Source organism: Rattus norvegicus, chromosome 2, assembly GCF_021556685.1.
Source record: "Rattus norvegicus strain SHRSP/BbbUtx chromosome 2, alternate assembly SHRSP_T2T, whole genome shotgun sequence".
NCBI lineage: Eukaryota > Metazoa > Chordata > Mammalia > Rodentia > Muridae > Rattus > Rattus norvegicus.
In genome coordinates, this window is record NC_141535.1 from 236,809,120 (window position 1) to 236,828,707 (window position 19,588).

At 43.2% G+C, this 19,588-nt stretch overlaps 1 protein-coding gene across 3 annotated transcripts in view; it reads left to right on the forward strand.

Annotated features, from left to right (window-relative positions):
• Window positions 1–17,223, forward strand: part of Znhit6 (zinc finger, HIT-type containing 6) — a 32,005-nt gene extending 14,782 nt beyond the window's left edge. For 2 of the 3 annotated variants that reach the window (XM_087617216.1, XM_087617219.1), the window contains 5 exons: window positions 2,397–2,465; window positions 3,638–3,718; window positions 5,190–5,267; window positions 13,361–13,485; window positions 17,040–17,220. In XM_087617216.1, the coding sequence (XP_087473342.1) occupies window positions 2,397–2,465; window positions 3,638–3,718; window positions 5,190–5,267; window positions 13,361–13,485; window positions 17,040–17,080 (394 nt within the window). In that variant the 3' untranslated portion in view covers window positions 17,081–17,220. 3 annotated transcript variants of the gene reach the window in all.
• Window positions 17,224–19,588: the final 2,365 nt, after the last annotated feature.

Genomic DNA, 19,588 nt, shown 5'->3' on the forward strand with positions numbered 1-19,588 from the left:
GATTTAGCTCAGTGGTAGAGCGCTTACCTAGGAAGCGCAAGGCCCTGGGTTCGGTCCCCAGCTCCGAAAAAAAGAACCAAAAAAAAAAAGAAATAAAGTCAAGAATAATTGATTACATGATCATAGAAACCTCTGCCAGTGTCTTCGTCGACATATTATTTTATTGTAACTTGGAAAGTATGCTCCTTCAAAGTTCCAAGTAATTCTTGGATATATGATTATTGATATATCTATATATATCCCCTGTTTTATACATGTGCCATCAATTTTCCCATGTGTTTAATTATCCTCCCTCTCCCCAGGAGCCTTTCAGACATTCTCCTCCTAACTGCACTCTATGATGCTCTCGCACACTGGAGGTCTGTTTATATATCACCCCTGCAGAGACTCGTGCACTAAGGTTTAGTTGATTTTCCAAAAGACACTGGGACAATACTGACTCCATTGAATGCGCGTGCGTGCCTGCGTGCGTGTGCGTGCGTGTGTGTGTGTGTGTGTGTGTGTGTGTGTGTGTGTGTGTGTGTTTTCATGTGAATATTTGGGGAAAGCTCATACCTTTGACTTCATGGGACTCCAAGAACTGATACTGCGTTATGAGTTGTCCAGAACAGGATGACACTGTCAGAAATTGTCCCTACAGCTTCACTGATCTAATCGCTGTAAACAAGAGCTTTGTGTTAAGTTATGTGGAATGTCCCAGGTATATCCTCATTCTTGAGAAAGTGGGTCTGCCAAGGGTGCAATGGCTGTGTTGTTGGATGTATCTGACATTTTGGGGGAACAGAAGCCCTAGTGAATTGAAGTGACTGATAGTAAGTGCTACCCTCTGTCCCAGCACTGTGTTGTGGTGGTGGCTTTTCTGCCGGGGATGCCAGCAAGCATTTTCAGTTTCAGTTACAGTAGTGGTCAGAACTGGAAGCCTGAGCTTCTTAACATCCAGTGAGTCAGGCAGGGGTTCGGAAACGCCCTCCCGTGGGTCTAAGGCAGGCACAGTGGGGTGGCCCTGCCTGATTGAGAAGCACCGAACTAGCCTGATGATAGGAGCGCTTCTCAGAGTGTGTCCTTAGAAGACATCAGGTAGCATTCTGACTTTAGTATATGTTCGTTTATATTTTAGGCCATTTGTATATCACCATATATATTTATGAAAATTTGAAAGCAGTTCTTTAGAGTCTCCAGAGCAGGTGTGATTGTCTGTGTGCATCTATTTCCTGTTGGTTATTACTTATCAGTTGTGCCTACATGATTTTCAGTCACACTAAAAGCCTTCAGGGACGAGCCGTGAGAAGCCTCAGCGGTCACAGCTGCGTGCTCCTCCTGTGGTGCTCAGAGCAGGTGACTGCTGCTCCTGTGTTGAGACCTTTGTAAAAGGTAGCTCACCCTGTGAACAGGTTTTCACTGCATACAGTCATCCCTCCCTTCCCCAAAGAATCCTCACTAAGTCTATAAATACTACTAAAGTTGCGTGGGTTTGTCTGGTTTTTTTTTTTTAAGTAGTTATAGATTTGGAATTCTACTATTTATTACAGGGTAAATTTCAAAAAACTTACTGATCATTGCCTAGAAAAGATATAGCAAGTGGATGGTAAAAGTTTTCTTCCAAAACAAGAAAATGCATGTAGGCTAGGTAAGAGGCAGACTGACCTCTAACTTCAGGGACAAACTGACCTACATAGCAAATGTTCTAGTCTAGCCAGGGCTGCATAGTTGGACCCTGAAACCCTGTTTCAAAAAGAAAAAAACCAACAACAAACAGAGGAGATGTATAAGGCCATGACTCCACGTGAAGAGATTTAAATCTCTGTGATGGCGCTTAGCTGGGTTCTTTAGATTTCGGGTTTTCTCGTTTGGGTCTGGTGGGTAGGTGGTCACTCTTCTGAAGCAGACATTTAGTGAGCTGCGGTCGGGTCCCAGGAGACCAAAGTCCAGATGGGACGCAGAGGCACTTGATGCACTTTGCTTAGCAACCGGGCTGTTGTGTCCTGTTTCGCTACTGAATGCACACAGTCGTCCTCACAAGTGTGTGGACAGCCAGCTGGACTCAACTGGACAGGACTTCCTTCACCTGCTTTCTACATTAGTCAGGCGAGGACACCAACTGCCTGCGCCTAATCCTGGGGAAAAGTGTGAACTCTGAACGCAAACTCACCAATCTGAAAAGACAACGTCCTCCAGTTCAGAATTGTCTTTTCCTCTTACCGACCTCACAAGTCCATTACCCCAGAGCATGGTTCCCAAGGCGTTAGGAAATGGCGGGTAGCACTGAATAAAAGCAGTAGTTTAAGCTTTGACACCCACCATTGTAAACCCTGCAGTGGGAACCAACTCTGATCTGACCTATGGGCTTTGACTCTTCTCCTTAACCACCTTAACCGCTCGTGACTGCTCTCTCCTAGGAATCAGCAGTTTTGTTGGCACGTAAAGCTCCAGTTCCCTCAGAGCCAGGCGGAGTATGTAGAGAAAAGGTACGGTACCATACTGTCCATGACGGGCCTGAGGAACCTGCATCTGAGCGCGGCAGCACGCACATCGAATCAGCTGTGATTCTGATGTGGTTCTTTCCATCTCAGAGTATGGAAAACTCCAGAATTTTAACCATTCCAGCAACGTCTGCAAAGTGGGTCAGACTTAAAGGGCAAAGGTTAACATAGACTGTGGCAGTAATCATTTGAGCAGAGAGCGTGATTTAAGGAGGGACGTGATCTGAGTCAGGAGGTCTGAAACTGAGTGATTACACAGGGCATGAAGATAACCAAGAATTCTATAGAAAATCTCCTCTGTAGTGATAGAATCCTCAGAAAATATTGTAGGTATATGTATGAAACATGGGTATACATCAAAATACAGCTACATGAGATATATAAATACATCCTAGCTTAATATTAAGGCTGTTAAGATTTCTGACAAGGTCTATATCCAAGTACCACTCACATTTTATTAACCATGTGCTGTGTGGGTCTGCGTGGAAGTTAGGTAGTGTCCTCAGCATCCGTCCCCACTGTGCATTCTGTCTTTGGAATCCTCGTGGGGAATTAGCATAGAATTGTGTTACCCAGCAGAAGGCAGGACTGGTCTTGCCTAATACACAGGGGTGTGACAGAAGTGGTTCCATGAGTTAAGTTGCGAGCATAAGTTTCTGTTTCAGAGGAGCCTTAAATGTGTTCCGCAGTGTTTATGGATACTATAGCTGTGTGCATGTACAGGAAAGTGTGAAAACCTAAAGTGCCTCATTCCGGGGAAGTTGGTGTCCTCTTTAAAGCCTGATTGTGGCTCTGACTGGAACCCTGGCTGCATGGCAGCCGCCTGGGCATTCCTCAGATGTATCTTTAAAGTCTGAACATAGATGTCCATTAAAAGCAGCTTCATGTTTTTATAAGTGATTGATAAGGAGGTTTCTAAATTTTTAAAGACTCTATCATTTTTATCATTATATTTATTGTTATAGTTTTGTTCCTAGGAAGTTTTTCTGTGCTTCCCTTCTACAAAAACTTATCATGAAAGAATGTTTTATGCTATATCTTGCCAAGAGTCCTTAAAGGGTCCTTGTCAGTTTTTACACCAAATTCAGTAATTTTAAGTTAACACTTCGTAGCAATTATAAGTAATAATGTAGCTATTTTTCTTCTCTCTTGGAAAGAGTACCAGATGATAAAACCATTAATGAAATTCTAAAACCTTACATCGATCCCGAAAAGTCTGATCCTGTGATTCGTCAGAGGTATGTTTCAAAAATCTTGTAGCTTTCTGACAAGATTTAAAATGTTGACTTAAAATGTTGTATGACTGCACTTTGCACACACTTGCTTCAGAACACATATGGAGTACAGAAAGCTTCGGAGAATGCCTCTCTCCTTCACCATGCGGCTCTCAAGTTAGAACTTAGACCCCCAGGCCGCACCACAAGCATCCTTACTTGCTGGGTCATCTTGCTGGATGGTATTTGTTTTCAGGTGGTATTTGTTACAGGAAGTTGTGGCTATATTTAAATATGTCGTTGAAATTGCTGTGGTTCAGTCACTGTAAAACTAGTGCCATTTACTGTACCACAAATACTCCTCAGATAGATAGTATTGGAATTCATTTAACTGTTGCAGCAGCTCTGTGTGGTCAGACACTAACTCATACCCATTTTACAGGTGAAGAAACTGAGCCTTAAGTAGGTTAAATAACCCCCTATGAACCAATAAGCAAGGAAGCTGGGATTCAGATCCTTTTGGGACTGAAGTCTGCAGTCTCAGCTTTAGACCAGACTGCCGTTCACATTGAACCAAAAATTCTAAAACTTAAAGCTTTTCTAGTAACTGTTTAAAAAAGACAGGAAATTGTATTTCAGCCAAGTCCTCAAAGAACTAAATAAGGTTATACTCTGCCTCCAGAACTACAGCATGGTCAAAAGTGGCTAGCACAGCTTAGTGGACAGTTTGATCCTGGATATACAAATTAAATAGCTATCTTTGTCTGCCTCTTGGGAACTGTGTGGTCAGAGCAGACTGCTTCACCACCATGCTTTCCTTTCCCCATCAGTGGAATTAGAATAATACCAAGGAAACGTCAGGAAGTGTGAGAGAGAGAAGTATCAGGTCTTCAGGGCCTGGCATTCTCTCAGCAGTGCTCAGACGTGAAGCTTGGTAGTGGGTTGGTCTCCTGTCAGTGTTCCCGGGCAGGAGTGGAGCGACTTTCTTCTGGAGGTGGGAGTGCGGGTTTGGTTCCCAGAGGGTTGAAGTTTGCACCAGGTGGACCCTGAGTGTCTGATGTCATCCTGTTGTCTCTCACTATTGAAGAAGACAGTGCCAGCCAGACTCCTGCAGGCTGTGCAGGGGCTAGCCTTGTCTATGGGGCAGCTCTGAGATGATCAGCTGATAATCTGGTTATCCTTGCTCAGATACTTGGCGTTGGTGGGAAGCATTCGTTACTAAGGCGAAGGCAGTGTATTGTGAGCAGCGGGCTGCTGGTGCAAGTGTGTTAGGCACATGTAGACTTCAGATGTGCAACCAGCTCTAGCTAGGTATTGCTTTTACATCTTGCTTAGAAAACATCTTTTTTTCTCTCTCAATTTTTGGATAAACGAATTATAAACATTAGCTACTCATAAATGTGTTTAGTCTCTATAAAGACTATCTTGAAATAGATTAAAAATTAATTTTGGAAAAAAATTAATTTTGCTTCCTCCATGCATTGTTTTCTTTCAGATTGAAAGCCTACACACAGTCCCAGACTGGGGTCCAAATTTTAATGAGGGTCGAAAATATGCAACAAAATTTGATAAGGTAAAATGATTTCCCTTGTTTCTCTATGTGTAATGAACTAGCTTGATTGGGTTAAGTAGCTAACTATTATACTGATTTGTTTTGCTGTCAACAAAAATCTAGAACTCTAAACTTACCACTTTCAAGTTTAAATACTAAATAATCCCACACTTACAAGTTTTATAGCAATCGCCTGTCTGTTTTTGTGGCTTTTCAAGGCAGAATTTCTCTGTGTAGTCCTGGCTGCCTTGGATCTTGGACCAGGCTGGCCTCAAACTCACAGAGATCCACTGGCCTGTCTCCTGGGCGGTGTGATTAAAGGTATGTGCCAGCATGCTGGGCTGAGCATTTTAACATATCCTCGGGAATAGCCAAAAAGTCCCGCATATCTCAAGAATGTGAGTTCCGATGTTCATTCATAGTTTTGGAAGCTCAAACTCACATAATCAGGCGGCTACTGCTGCACACGCTGTCTTAGAAAGACCGCCACATAGAAAGACAAAGAGGGATTCGGGCAAGCCATGAGCTGAGAAAGGATCACTGGGCTTTGCTCATCAATGACTAGATCACTTCTGGAGCCAGTTCTCCACCACTAAGCTGCAACAACTCCTTGTGCTAGGCTGCTACTGATGGGTGATAGTAAAAGTGCTGGCCATCTTGGTTCCTCAAATCTCTAGCTTTAATCTTCTGCATTGAAAGGAAAGAAAGTATGGGGGGGGGGGGTGTTGTGCTATCTGAGGTAACTGCAAGAAGCAGACATCACCGTTCAGGGACTGTACAGATGGTTTGCTTGTTGTTCGCATCAGTACTTGAACCTGACACCAGATTACTTTTAAAAGTGAAATAATAATTCATTTTAGTTATTTTTAGTATGAACTTGTTGTGGTTACCTTATACATACCTATTCAGGTAGCCTGATAATTTACCAGACCTGGGGAAGGCAGCCCGGATCATTCTTATGCAGTCAAAAAACAAAAGGAAATTATTTGCATTCTGGGCTTGTTTGTTTATTGGTTATTTGGTTTGTTTAGGTTGCTATATTGTTCCCATTTTCCTTCATTAACTGTAAGGTGAGGTTTATTCTGCTTGGATTTAAGCCATGGTAGCTTGGTCTGTGGACAGTGAACCAAGGTAGGAAGTGCTCATTAAACTGGTCAGATCTGCCTGTTGGGCACAGTGTTCACATCCAAAACTCAAGGACGTCAGTGTATTTTTGATAAAAGATAATTATAGGATACTCAAGACTACAGTACAGACGGCTGGGCTGATGGTAAATATTTTAACACTAGAAGTTTGTGTTAACAAAGACAAACTGTAGAAGACAGAAGAGCAGCAGAAGTGCTTGTCAGAGGACGTGAGGCGGAGAGCAGGTCAGTGAACGGTCAGTCTGGAACCAGTCAACTTGGGAAGACTTAGACAGTCGGTCCCAGCAGTGAGCCTGAGCTTACACCTCATTTGCTACAACTGAATTTCCTAAGAGAACGGCCTGTTTTTATTAGTTATATGACTGAGATCCCTTATCAGTGAATGTTGTTTAGTGAGAGATAACAGCATTGTCTTTCCAGAGTACACAATTTACAGAGAACTTAAAGCCCTATCTACATTAAAACATTTCAAAAAAATAATAAATAAAATAAAACATTTCATATTTGACCTTATAGGCCACATTTCTTGCTTATATTATTCTCAATAAATATATATTCCATTATTTTAACTTGGCAAAAGATACATTCAGCTTAGTATCATACGAAAATGGTGTGAAGGTAAAAGATTGTCGTTTCAGTTTGGTTTTTTTCTCTCTTTTTTTGGCTTTAGCCTCCTAGAGACTGTTTCCTTGGTAAAAGGAGGACACGTGTTCTGTACGAAGTTCATTGTGTAACAGCTTTTAGCCAGTAATTCCTTCTAGGAGGCACACTAAGGTCAGTGTGAGCTGCGCTCGCAGGCTGCTCACCACAGGTTGCCACTGCTCGTGTCGGTTTACATTTCTTTTCTAATAATTGGGTCTTGGAGCAATGAGAGTTCTTCGTGGCAGCGACTGTCATGTCTATACAAATGGCTCCCAGAGCTAAATGTATTTGCCACCCTTCTCCCAAATTCTCAGGCCTGGTCTCCAGCTATCTTTTTTTTTTTTTTTTTTTTTTTTTTTTTTTTTTCGGAGCTGGGGACCAAACCCAGGGCCTTGTGCTTGCTAGGCAAGCGCTCTACCGCTGAGTTAAATTAAACCCCCAACCCCTATCTTTATTGAATCTAAAGTTCAGTGTGTCTGCATATCAGCACAGCATATTTATTTCTCCTGTGTGTATCTTCTTTTGGGGGTGTGTATGTGTGATATAGTGTATTGTGTATGGTGTGTGCATGCATGTGTGGGGAGGGGTGTATAGCTAGTCTTTACACTGTTCGAACTAGAAGTGGAAAATTAAATGATCTTGTTAGACTTATAAAGAAATTGAAAACTATACTTTGCAGATATTTGAAAAGGAAATTTTGTGTGTGTGTGTGTGTGTGTTTAAAAAGGCAGTTAGACCTTGGAGATTCTTTAGAATTATCTGGCAAAGGGAGGCTTAATGAAGACTATGGATTTGCTATTTGAATAGGTATAGTAAACTTCTTTTGTTTTTTAATTTGATCCTGCTAAGTGGTTGCTGATTGGGGGAATCAATTAGCCTAATAATCAATAATAACAAAGATAAGCAGCTTCAGTACTAGTGCACACTGCTTATACATTGTATTGAGATCCATTTCCAATAAAATTAAGTGTTAGTAATATAATAATGGCTTGAATTTTTCAGTCCAGAAAAAAATAACAAACTCTTAAAATGAAGATTACTAGATGTGGTTCAGCAGTTAAGAACACTCATTTAGAAACAAAGTCCTCGTTGGGGATTTAGCTCAGTGGTTAGAGCGCTTGCCTAGGAAGCGCAAGGCCCTGGGTTCGGTCCCCAGCTCCGAAAAAAAAAAAAAAAAAAAAAAAGAATCAAAAAAAAACAAAAAACAAAAAAAAAAAAAAATAGAAACAAAGTCCTCATGTAAGTTGGGCAAACATTGTCACTAACCTGTATTCCCAGCCCTTCTTTCCCTTTCCTCCTTCCCTTTTTTATTACACGTATGTGGGGGGGGGGCTGTTTGTGTGTGTGTTTGCGTGTGTGTGTGTGTGTGTGTGTGTTGCACTCCTTGTATTAAGGTAGGGTCTCTCGCCCAACTGAGGACTCAGCAATTGGGCTGCTCTTCAGCAGTCTTTTTGTCCTGCCTCCCTAGTGTTGGGATGGCTGGTGGCCAACCTCTTTTACATGGTGCCTGCTTTTACATGGGTTGTAGGATTCTAAACTCAAGTCTATGCTTACACAGCCGGTGTTTTATCCACTTAGAGGAAGCAGACACTAAGTCCCACCAGTAACTGAGGAGCTCAGAGTTAGTCTGTAAGAATGTGACCCCTGATGGGCTGACCACAGTCCAGGTAGTGGCCACACACCCAAGAGCACATGGGCAGCGTTAGCTGGACTTGATGGTTTTTAAGAAGGAAGAGGAAGGAGGAGGGTGATCTGGATGAGATGTGGGGAGGGATAAATGTGATCAAAATGCATTTATACAATTCTTAATAAGAGGGGAAACTAATTAAAAACAGATAGAAACCTTAAAACAATAGATATTTAAAATATGCAAACTAAAAATCTATTCCAGCATCTTACTGAATTCCATTATTCTAGAATGAGCCATTATTTTAAAAAAAAAATTAGCCACCAGATAACAATGAGCTGATTTATACTGTATTAAGTCTTGGACTACCCCCCCACACAGACACACAGACACACAGACACACACACACACACACAGACACACACACACACACACACACACACACACACACACACAGTCAGAGCTTCAGTTTTGTGCTCTTAGGATCAGTTGTTTTCACTGAAACCTAGGAGGAGAGATATATACCACTCTACTAGAGCCTAGATCATGTCTGTGGCAGATGTGTATCAAAACTTGTGGTTTTGCAGCTGTGTCGCCTCAGTCGATGACATTTTTTTTTAAGCAGAAAAAAACCATGTACTAGAGCCAGCTATTAAATTGTTACATCTGGGGAAAGCTGGCCTTGCTGTTATATATTTTAGACAGTGGAAGGGTGGTCATCCAGGGTTTCACCACCTGGATGGGAAGGAGCACCATTTATGACCCTCCTCTTTTTTTTTTTTTTTTTTTCCTTTTTCTTTTTTCTTTTTTTCGGAGCTGGGGACCGAACCCAGGGCCTTGCGCTTGCTAGGCAAGCGCTCTACCACTAAGCTAAATCCCCAACCCCGACCCTCCTCTTTTTAAGTCTCTTGAATGTGAAGAATAGAAGCCTGCCACCCTCATTGCTTAGACAGACAGAGAAGGGGAAGAAGTTGGCCGATTGCTTTGTAAGGTTGAAACAAGGCCAAGGTTACACTTGAGGATCAGGACCCTATTTAACATCAATCTTTGAGACACCTGTTAAGCCTTCTGAGTAAGTCCTGCTGCCCTGCCGATGTCCCTGTGTGACTGCTGGGAGCAGGGTCAGCTGGCTTAGAGGAGGCTGAAAAAGTCACACAAGAAATGTCTGCCCGTGTCCCTGAGGCTGGGAGGAAAGTACAGGCAGGATAGGATTGTGATCTCTCCAGGCCTGAGTCGTTTACCTCAGCTGGGGCGGCTGATGGAAATAACAGAGTTGCAGGGATTTCAGAAAGATGAAGGTGTCCTTTGGGATTAGGTGACCCTAATGGTTTACAAAGGATCTGAGCTGCGTGTTGTGAGAGGGCCAAAACTGAACTTTAAAACTCACCTCAGGGTATTGAAAACAAAAGCATCTTAGGTACTTTAGACCCTTGAAAATAAGCATGACAATACCACAGAGGCTTGGAGTTGTGCTAGAAGTCAGATTCTTATACCTAGGCAGAATAGACACAGAGGTGAAGGGAGTCCTGAGACTGTGTCCTGTAGTTATAATAAAGTAAAAGCTGTGTCAGACTTGAGTTTGTGAACTAGTAATCTCTGTTTAGTCACAGAGCGCTCGTGGCTCTGAAGAAGCACTGGCATCCCTGTTTGCAAGTAGGAAACAGGATTGAAGGCATGAAGTGAGCCAGGGAGCTGCTCAGTGGACAGCACCTGCTACACAGGCGTGAAGGTCTGAGCTGGAATCCTGGTACCCTGGGAAAGCCAGGTACGGTCGCCCATGTCTGGGCTTTCTAGATGCCAGCCAGTATGTTATGGGCATCAGCAAACAACAAAAGACCCTGTCTTAAGGTGGAAGGTAAGGACTGACCCTCAAGACTGTGTAAATGCCAAGTAAATAAATTTAAGTAAAGTAATTAAACACTTAGAAGTGATGTATCCAGGATCAGACCAGTCAGTAGCAGAGAAGGGCTTTAACTCCTATTAGGCTTACTGCTTCCTATAGCCAAATTCTAAGTCCATAAGATGTTACCCTGTATGTATTGGACGGGCTTTCTTTATGTATGACTTCATAGTACACTTTTAGTCACTGCTGCACACTGGTGTCCTAGAATTTGAAGAATTTCTGACTTTGAGCTAAGGGAGTCTACTTTGAAATATGAACTTCACAGTCACCAAGCAGTGCTCTGGATGCTTGCTGGCCCTTAAGAGAAATGTTCCTCTGATAGAGGCTGTAACTGTGCAGGGCAAACACTAACTGAAACCCTGGAACAGGGGCTACAGAGGCAGCCCAGCAGTGAGAAGAGCATGCTGCTTTTACAGAGGACCAGACTTTGATTCTCAGCCATGTTGGGAGGCTCATAGCCACCTATAGCTCCAGGCCTCTGAGGGCACCTCCTAGATGGGACATGCACTTAAACACACAAATAAAAAAAGACATTCAACAAACCCACTTTCTGTCGTATTTGAACAAAATGTTTTAAAAAACTCTTTAGTTGACAGTTCTGTAAAAAGCTGTGTAGTAAGTGTTTTGCATTATGCCAGCTTGGTTTACGCAATAGAAACATCCCTTCATTTGTGAGGTGTCTTAGGGGAAGCCTTGTGGTTAGGATTAAGTGTGCGTAGAAGGTAAGCTCTTTCAAGGCTGACCCCCTGATGCCTGATGAGACCTCTGAGAGCCCTGGTTGTGTTTTCCCCTAGGAAAAGTTCAGGTGCATCACTGTGTACTGTACACTAATTTTATATTCAGTTATCTAGTATAATCTCCTGTTTTTCTTAGTGTAACTACAACTGTTTCTTTTTAATGTATTTTTAATTCTGTGCATCTGAGTGTTTGGCCTGCGTGCACACAGTGCACCACATGTGTGGAGTGCTGGCGGAGGTTAGCAGAGGGCGTCAGATCTCCTGGAAGGGCAGTAACAAACAGTTGTGAGGTGCCCTGTGGCCTCCAGGAATGGACCAGGTCCTGGGCAAAAGCACTGAGTACACTGCTGAACCATCCTCCAGCCCCACGTTGTTTATTTTTGAGGGAAATAATGTTTGAAAGATGTGAAGCATTTGATCCTTAAATCCTGGACCCACTTGTAAATATTTTCTGCACATCTGTCTTCTGTTACCCAGGGAGAGAATGGTGTGTGAACACAGATGCTGGTTCAGAAAACACAGTTACTTTGCTTTTCATGCTTCTTTGTAATGCTCTGTGATTCTGAAGTAAATACTCCATCCAGTTCTTGGTAGAGTGATCATCAGAAAAGCTCACACACAGGTTTCCTTTACACTCAGTCTCTCAGTGTCATCCCCTAAGGAAGACCTGTTATCATGGGAGACTTGGATTGGCATTCGTAAAGCACTTACCCTTTCCCCTGTTGCACAGGACAGCCTTGGAACAGAGAAATTGCTGTTATGGGAGTTCATAACTCCATATACAAATAACTCGATGTAAATTTAGAGATGCCAAAACTCGCCAGTGATTTATGCCAAATCACAGCAGGGGTAGTGCTTCCAGGGGACGTCTTTGCTCTGGAGCCTTCACAATCCAGCGCGCTTTCTGTTCTAAAGACTTACTCTGTCATCATTACCTTCCTTGTGTGTACCGTTAGGCTTGTGCATGTGAGTGCCAGTTCCTGTGGAGGCCAGAGAGGCATGGGACCTACTGGGGCTGGAGTCAGGTGGTTGGGAGCCACCCAGTGTGAGTGCTGGGGGCCAAACCCGCGTCCTCTGCAGGGACAGCAGATGCCCTGAAGAGCCGTGGGTTTGTCTGCCTGTGAGGGTCCTGTGCTGTCCGTGGGGGAGAGTGAAGCTGGTGAGCCTCCTCTTGGTGTTTTCCTGTTGGTCTGAAATGACATTCAGACGCCAGCGTGTTCCAGCACAGACTATTACTGCACAGCTGACACAGCACCCAGAGAGCAGGCAAAGGAGACTTCAGGACGACGTACCTTTGGCCCATTCTGTCTTTTAAGAACTTAGCGGTCTTATTCCTTAGTGCGTGTTGGTAATTAACTGTTGTGTATTATCAGCTATGTCTGATACCGTGACCAATAGTCTGTAATTCTTAGATTTCTCACATCACATTCACAAATCAAAAGTATTAAAGTGTCAAGATGAAGACAAACTATATTTAATTGCATGGCAATATAAACTTCTGGAATCCAGTTATAAGTAAATTTGACCTTCTATAAAAGTATTTTGTAGCCACTTATTCTTTTAAAGTTCAAAGTAAATAGATTTGAGGAATTTGAATTTCACCTGTCAAAGAAAAGCTCATGATGCACTGAACATTGGTTTTACATAAAACTGTTCATTTCCAAGTCTATATGAAAACTAGGGACTTGGTCTAAGTTTTTTCAAGTGCCGATATCTGGTAGGTCTTTTTTCTAAATATGGCATCTTGCAGTCATTTCCTAGACTAGCCTCAGACTTCCTGTTTCAGCCTCCCAAGTAAGTGACAGATCCTGTACCACCGCGCCCTGCTTGCTATACATTTTGATTGTTTGCTGTTATGTTGATCGCTTGAGACAAGGTCTAAATGGAACCCAGATTGGCCTGGAACTGGATGTGTAGCCTAGGCTGCCCTCAAGTCACGAGCCTCTTGTCACGGCTGCTCATGGATTCGGTTATAGGCACTGATGTACTTGTCCAGTCATTTCAATATTAGTCTTTTTGCCTGGATTCTTAGAAGACGTAAGTGTGGTTTTTTTCTTAAGGTATTATGAACTGGATCCTTCCAAAAGTCTTGTAAACAACTTGAGGAACAAAGTGATCATTGAGTATCCGACTCTGCATGTGGTATTGAAAGGCTGCAGTAATGACATGCAGCTTCTTCACCAAGGTAAGCAGTTTGTTTTGTACCTTTTTAAAGGGACACGCAATAATGTGACTGCTACTACATGTGCCTGTGTTTGTAGATGTAAAAGAATGTACTGTGTACAGCAGCTGATCGTGTGACGTACCAAATAACGGGCTTTTCTGCCCTGTTGGAAAGAGTGCCCTTCATGATGCTGTTGGAATGGTCGGTCAGAGTCTGGCTGAAAGGGTATTTTGGCTTATTTGAATTGTTAAGATATAGTTTACTGTCTACTGAAAACTCAAGATATTCATGAAGGGGCTGGAGAGATGGCTCAGTGGTTAAGAGCACCAACTGCTCTTCCAGAGGTCCTGAGTTCAAATCCCAGTAACCACATGGTGACTCACAACCATCTGTAATGAGATCTGATGCCCTCTCCTGGTGCTACAGTGTACTTTTATATAATAAATAAATAAATCTTTTTTTAAAAAAAGAAAAGAGATTCATGAAATGAGAAATTACTCTCATATCCTCCCTTCTAGGAAAGGGTGCTTCTGCAGGGGACGTTGTGTCTAAAATCTGGGCTGTGCTTAGTTAAGCTGCTGTGGCTACACCTCTCTATTTACCTCTCTAAACTCACTGGTTTTATTTCCTGCCCTTTCTGATTCTTTGTCCATGTGAGAGGATATTAAAACTGCTAAAACAAGGAGTGGCATGTGAGTTCTTGGTGCATAAGAACCGCTTACCTGCATGGCAGCCATTGATCAAAGCACTTAGTTGTGCTGCATAATACAGGAGTCCATGGCTGGGTTAAAGCTCAGCAACTACTTCTAGAAGGAGATTCCTCAGGACCCCAGTCTTACTTCAGCTGAGGAACAGTGATACAGGCCACACTGCATTGCAGCAGACGAGACTGTGTGAATCTGCGTATAGACAGTTTTATTCAGCAAGTATGGTTTGTGTTTTGTTGCATAACAGAATGTGGCCTGTTTGTAAGGTGTTCTCTCCACATGTATTGATGTCGGGTTTTTTTCTTTCTTGGATAAAATTAATGAAAAAAAATTTTTGAAGATTCTTTCAGTGCTTTATCTTAAAATTGGATTCTGATTCACACATGTTGAGGCTTTTTAGAAATAAGAATCTCCAAGCCGTGTATTTATTCTTGTCTCTTTTTTTAACCATTTGATAATAGCCCATTTTTTCACATCAGAAATTTCAGTTTTAAGTAGTCATTTTTTCTTTTTTAAACTTTGTAAAAACCTTTTTCTTCAACATGATTAACATAGCGTTAAGTCTTCTCATGTTGGTTTCAGGGGAAGCTGTGTGGTGAGTTCCTAGCCAGGGCAAACATGGACTGTGTAAACAAGCAGCACACAGCTTCTCTTTCACCTGGCTTAGGAATAACACTTAGGTCAAGCAAGGCTTCCTGGACGAAGCTGTAAGAAAGGGTAATTCATCTTGTACTGGAAGCTCAGGTAGAATTTGTTACTTTATTTTGGACTTCTTTACAGGCACACACACAGGTGACTCTTCTTTCTATATAACGGGCTGTCTAGGGCCACAGCTGCAAAGAGAATCTGACAGAGTTCAAGGGTCCTGCCGTGGCTGTCATGTCCTAAGTGCACTCCCTTAGCAGTAAGGGCAGGCCTGTGGACATGCATTTATTATCCTTAGCACATCAAGGTGCATGTTTCTCTATGCAGTCCTGTAGCATTGATCTTCTGCAAGGTGACTCATGATGAGGGAGGGTCTGTAAGAACAGGACATTTTCTTTGGAAAGTATTGAAAATTTTGTTCTCTCCAGTTGAATTTTTATCCTGAGAATAGAGTTCTCTTTTGGGAGAAAATGTGTTTCTGGAAAATGTAGTCTACAGTAGTCTACAGTTGATGGTTGTTACGGTGTTTGGTTGGAGATGGCCACAGTTAGGTCCGCCTGTATTCATAGGTGAGGGGTTTGGGTATTTGCTTGTTTGTCCTTCCTTCTCTCTTTAAGGAATGAAAAGGGTTGACTGTACTGCTCAAGGGCTAGGCAGGAGAGGAAAGTGCTAGTTAGCTTTGGCTCATGAGGGAAGGGGGCGGGGGCAGCATGTGTGTGTGTGTGCGCACACACACACACCTTTGGATCCTGTGGAGAACACTGAGAACAGTGTAAGAGCCCACACAGGACCTCCTCTGCAGACACCCCAGTAGCAGATGCGAGTGACTGGAGAAAGCAGCCTGTGCTGTCTTCTGAGGAGCAGACAGCCCTGTGAGAGGTCAGCCGAGCAGCTTCCTTGCTGCTGAGCATTGCAGGTCAGCAGTGACAGTACCTGGCAGAGCACCTTTCAGATGCCAGTCTCCTGTTGGGAAATAAATCTTGCCACTGAGTCCCCTCCCTCGTGCTTCCTCAACCCTCTCTGCTTCCTTTACCTTTGATTGTGTAGGTGGTGGTGATGGTGAGGTGTACAGTGGGTGCCACGATAAACCCCTGCAGAGAAAGCCAGGACAAAACAATTAACTTACGGGGTCTTGGAGGAATCTGAAAGGTTCTGGAGTTTATAAAACTCCCAAGGTGGCTATTGCCTGAGGTGGCAGTATTTTGGTGCCTTACACATAGGAAAGACTCACCAAATGTTTTGGTTGCTGGTACAACTGTAGACCTAAATAACCCCAAGGAACCGGTCAGTGGGTAAGGAGTCAGGTCCAGGCTGATCTTTCTAGCCCGTGCGTACCCTCTCAGCTTCCTCCTTTCTCTCCACCTCAGGGAGACAAACAGGATTAGCTTGAAGCAAAATAATCTTTTTTAATTCCTTAAAAATTTAGTTTTATTTAAGTGTATACGTGTGCATACATTCACACTTACACACAGTACTCTCAAAGGCCAGAAGAGGATGTTGGATCTCCTCGGACTGAAGTTCCAGGCCGTTGTGAATTTCCCTGTACCTGCCTCATGTGCTACTGAGTACTGGGAACCCCAAGCCATCGCTAATCCCCAAACCAGACCCTAATCCTGTTCTAATGTTAACAATCTTAAAAGTGCTTTAAATGTGTTGCTTCCTTTTAATTTCGTGATCTATAAGGACAGAGTAACATACAATTACAGGGTTCAGTATACTGCACATTATGAGACAGATCCAGGCAGGAGAGGTTGGGTTTGGTCATGAAGGACTGGCTTCAGTGTTACTCATCCTTGGCATAAAAGCTTCAGTGGTGCTCCGTTTGCACTCGGTCTTCTGTCAGCTCACATTCATTCACACATACTGATAGATTTAAGTCTAAGACATGCACATTTGTAAAAATGTTTTGAAGTACACATGGGCAGGCCACGGGGTAACGGGTGGTATCATGTACGATGATCATAGCTGAACTGTGATGTCGGATCCCAATTCTTCCACAGTCAGGGAGGATGTAACCTCACAGAAAATAATTGCCACTCTCACCATCATTTCTCTGCTTCTTATGTCCAGAATTGTGGACTGGCTGCTTGGGACATGACATGGTTTGTCTGTCCCTGTGCGCAGTGCTGTTGCTATGCATCAGAAGGGAGGAGAGATGAAGAGAAAACAAAACAGGCTGAGCAGTATAAACATCTGACTGACTGTTTACGTGGTTTTTTCCAGTGAAAAGTGAGTCTGCCCAGAAGCTTGGCAATGGAGATTAAGCCCTGTGGAAGAAGGTGGAAGTCCGTCCCCCGGGGTCAAGAAGATTGTGTATGCTGGACTGCGGGCGACTGGGTCTGTCAGGAGCTCGGAGTCTGTTGTTTGTCTGAAAAGTAATTAAATAGCATTACTTTTTTGGGGAGGAGAAAGTGCATTTTATTGCCTTTTGAATTAAGTGACTTATAAAACTTCTTCTTCCACAGGATGAGCTCCTGGGGCATTGCCTAGTGTGGTCCTTACAGACATTTAGGATGCTTATTTCTCTAAGACGAAAACATGCTCTATTTGCTAGGTTGTCACAAGACCAAACCCAAGGATCCCCTATGTCAGCCTCAAAGATGGCATTCTCTGTGGTCTCACCTCTCAAGAGAATGCCTCACAGCAAAGCATCTAGTCAGGGAGAAGCAGCCCTCCAGGAGTTGGCTGTCCTCCTGTTGGGGTTTATGTCATATACAGAGGGTTCATATGGAACCGTGGTTGGCCATGACCACTGGAAAGATGCTGGAGCTGTTTCACAGGGTCAGATTGATCCAAAACTGAAGTTTGTATCACAGAAACAGACAGGAAGGAGAGGTAGAGGAAGTAAATTGAATTATCTGAGGTTTTTTGGGAAGAGAGAGAAAGTATACAGAGAGAACGTGTGGCTCTGAGTGTGGACTCCTCGGAGTGAAATCCAATGCTTTCCTCTTAAGACTAAGAAAAGTGTTGAGCTTCATAAAACTGGACAGTAAAGAAAAAAGTTATCCTGTGCTTTCCTCTGCTTCCCAGGAGGAGAAGAGGGCAGAGTTCACCTAAATACAGCTGCCAGCTCACTTGACTAATGTGCATATTATTTCCAAGCAATTTATAGTGAACATGTATTGTCTTAGGGCTTTACTGCTGTGAACAGATACCATGATCAAAGCAACTCTTAAAAAGAACATTTAATTGGGGCTGGCTTACAGGTTCAGAGGTTCAGTCAGTTATCATTAAGTCAGGATCATGGCACTGTCCAGGCAGGCATGGTGCAGGAGGAGCTGAGAGTTCTAAGACTTCATCTGAAGGCTGCTAGCAGAATACTGACTTCCAGGCAGCTAGGGTGGGAGTCTTAAAGTCCATGCCCACAGTGACACACGTACTCGAATAGGGCCACACCTCCTAATAGTGCCACCCACTGGGCTGAGCACACAAACCATCATTGTCATAATGAATAATCGCACTGTACTTAAAGGGGTGAGGCTAGACCAGTTTGCTGAGAGCCCTAGAAGGCAGTCAGTCTTGTTGGAGCTCACTCTTAGATTCTGTCTGGAGTACACAGGCTGAGACAGTGACAAGTTTGTTGTTCTGCAGTCTGTCCATGGATTACCTTCTAAGAGGCGAGATGCTGCACCTGGCCTCTTATTTCTTAAACAATGATTTCAAAGACAACATGTAGCTTTTCATAAATTGCTGATTATCACGTATAGGATTAATATCATAATTTACAACATAAAAGTTTGCAAGTACAAGGAGCCCACATTTACAGAAGAAGCAACAGCTGTTAGGCATGTAATCCCAGTGACACTGATAGACTTCTGGGGTTTTCTGGGCAGCCAACCTGGCCTGCCTTACTCTGTCACTTCAGGGTCAGTGAAAAACGTCTCAAAATCAAGGTGGTCCACACCTGAGGAGCACAAAGTCATCCTCTGGCTGCGTACACACACACACACTGCATCCTTCAGCCCTTGACAAGCCAGCTGTATGAGCCTACACTCCTGTTTTATACCCTTGGTGAATAATTCAGGCTCCAGAGGCCCGTTTTCCTTCCATTCTTTGCTGTGATATTTCACCTATGATCACTAGAGTGAGTCACTTAAATACAGCATCACCACAGGGAGAGGAATAAGGTCCAGCTTGTACCCAAGACCATTTGGATTACAAGTGAGCCAGCGCTCAAGCCAAGACAGTTGAGCTGCTTAGATTCCACCCTTAACTGTTGGGCTACAATCTCAAGTAGGCTCTGTATCAAGCTATCTGGGATTCCTGCTGTCTCAAGTTACTGTGGCTAAACCTGCCACAGACTTTCCGTTCTTCATAACTGTGACCAGTTGGGGGTTTTTGTGTTTACCACCCTCCACTGTGCAAAAAACTTCCTGAATGAGGTCTGAGAGCTGCTCTCATCCATAAAGCTGTTGGGTTGTTCGTTTGTGTTTTTCTTTTTAAAGATAAGACCTCCTGTATACTGGGCTAGCTTTGAATTTACCTGTAGCCAAGAATGACCTTGAGCACCACCCGATCCTTCTGCCTCCACCTCCCTAGTTCCAGCATGGCAGATACCTGTTACCACACCCAACTCACCACTTTTTTTTTTTTTTAAAGAAAATTGTTCATAATTTGTTAAACCACTTTTCTCCATTTCTCCCAATATGTCTAGCAAGTCTTGTGCCTTTATTCTTACTACTCGAACTCTTTGCTAGTTTGGACATAAAAACCTCAGTGACTTCAGTCACCCGCTTATGTTAATACCAGTTTCTTTGATGGACTCCAAACAC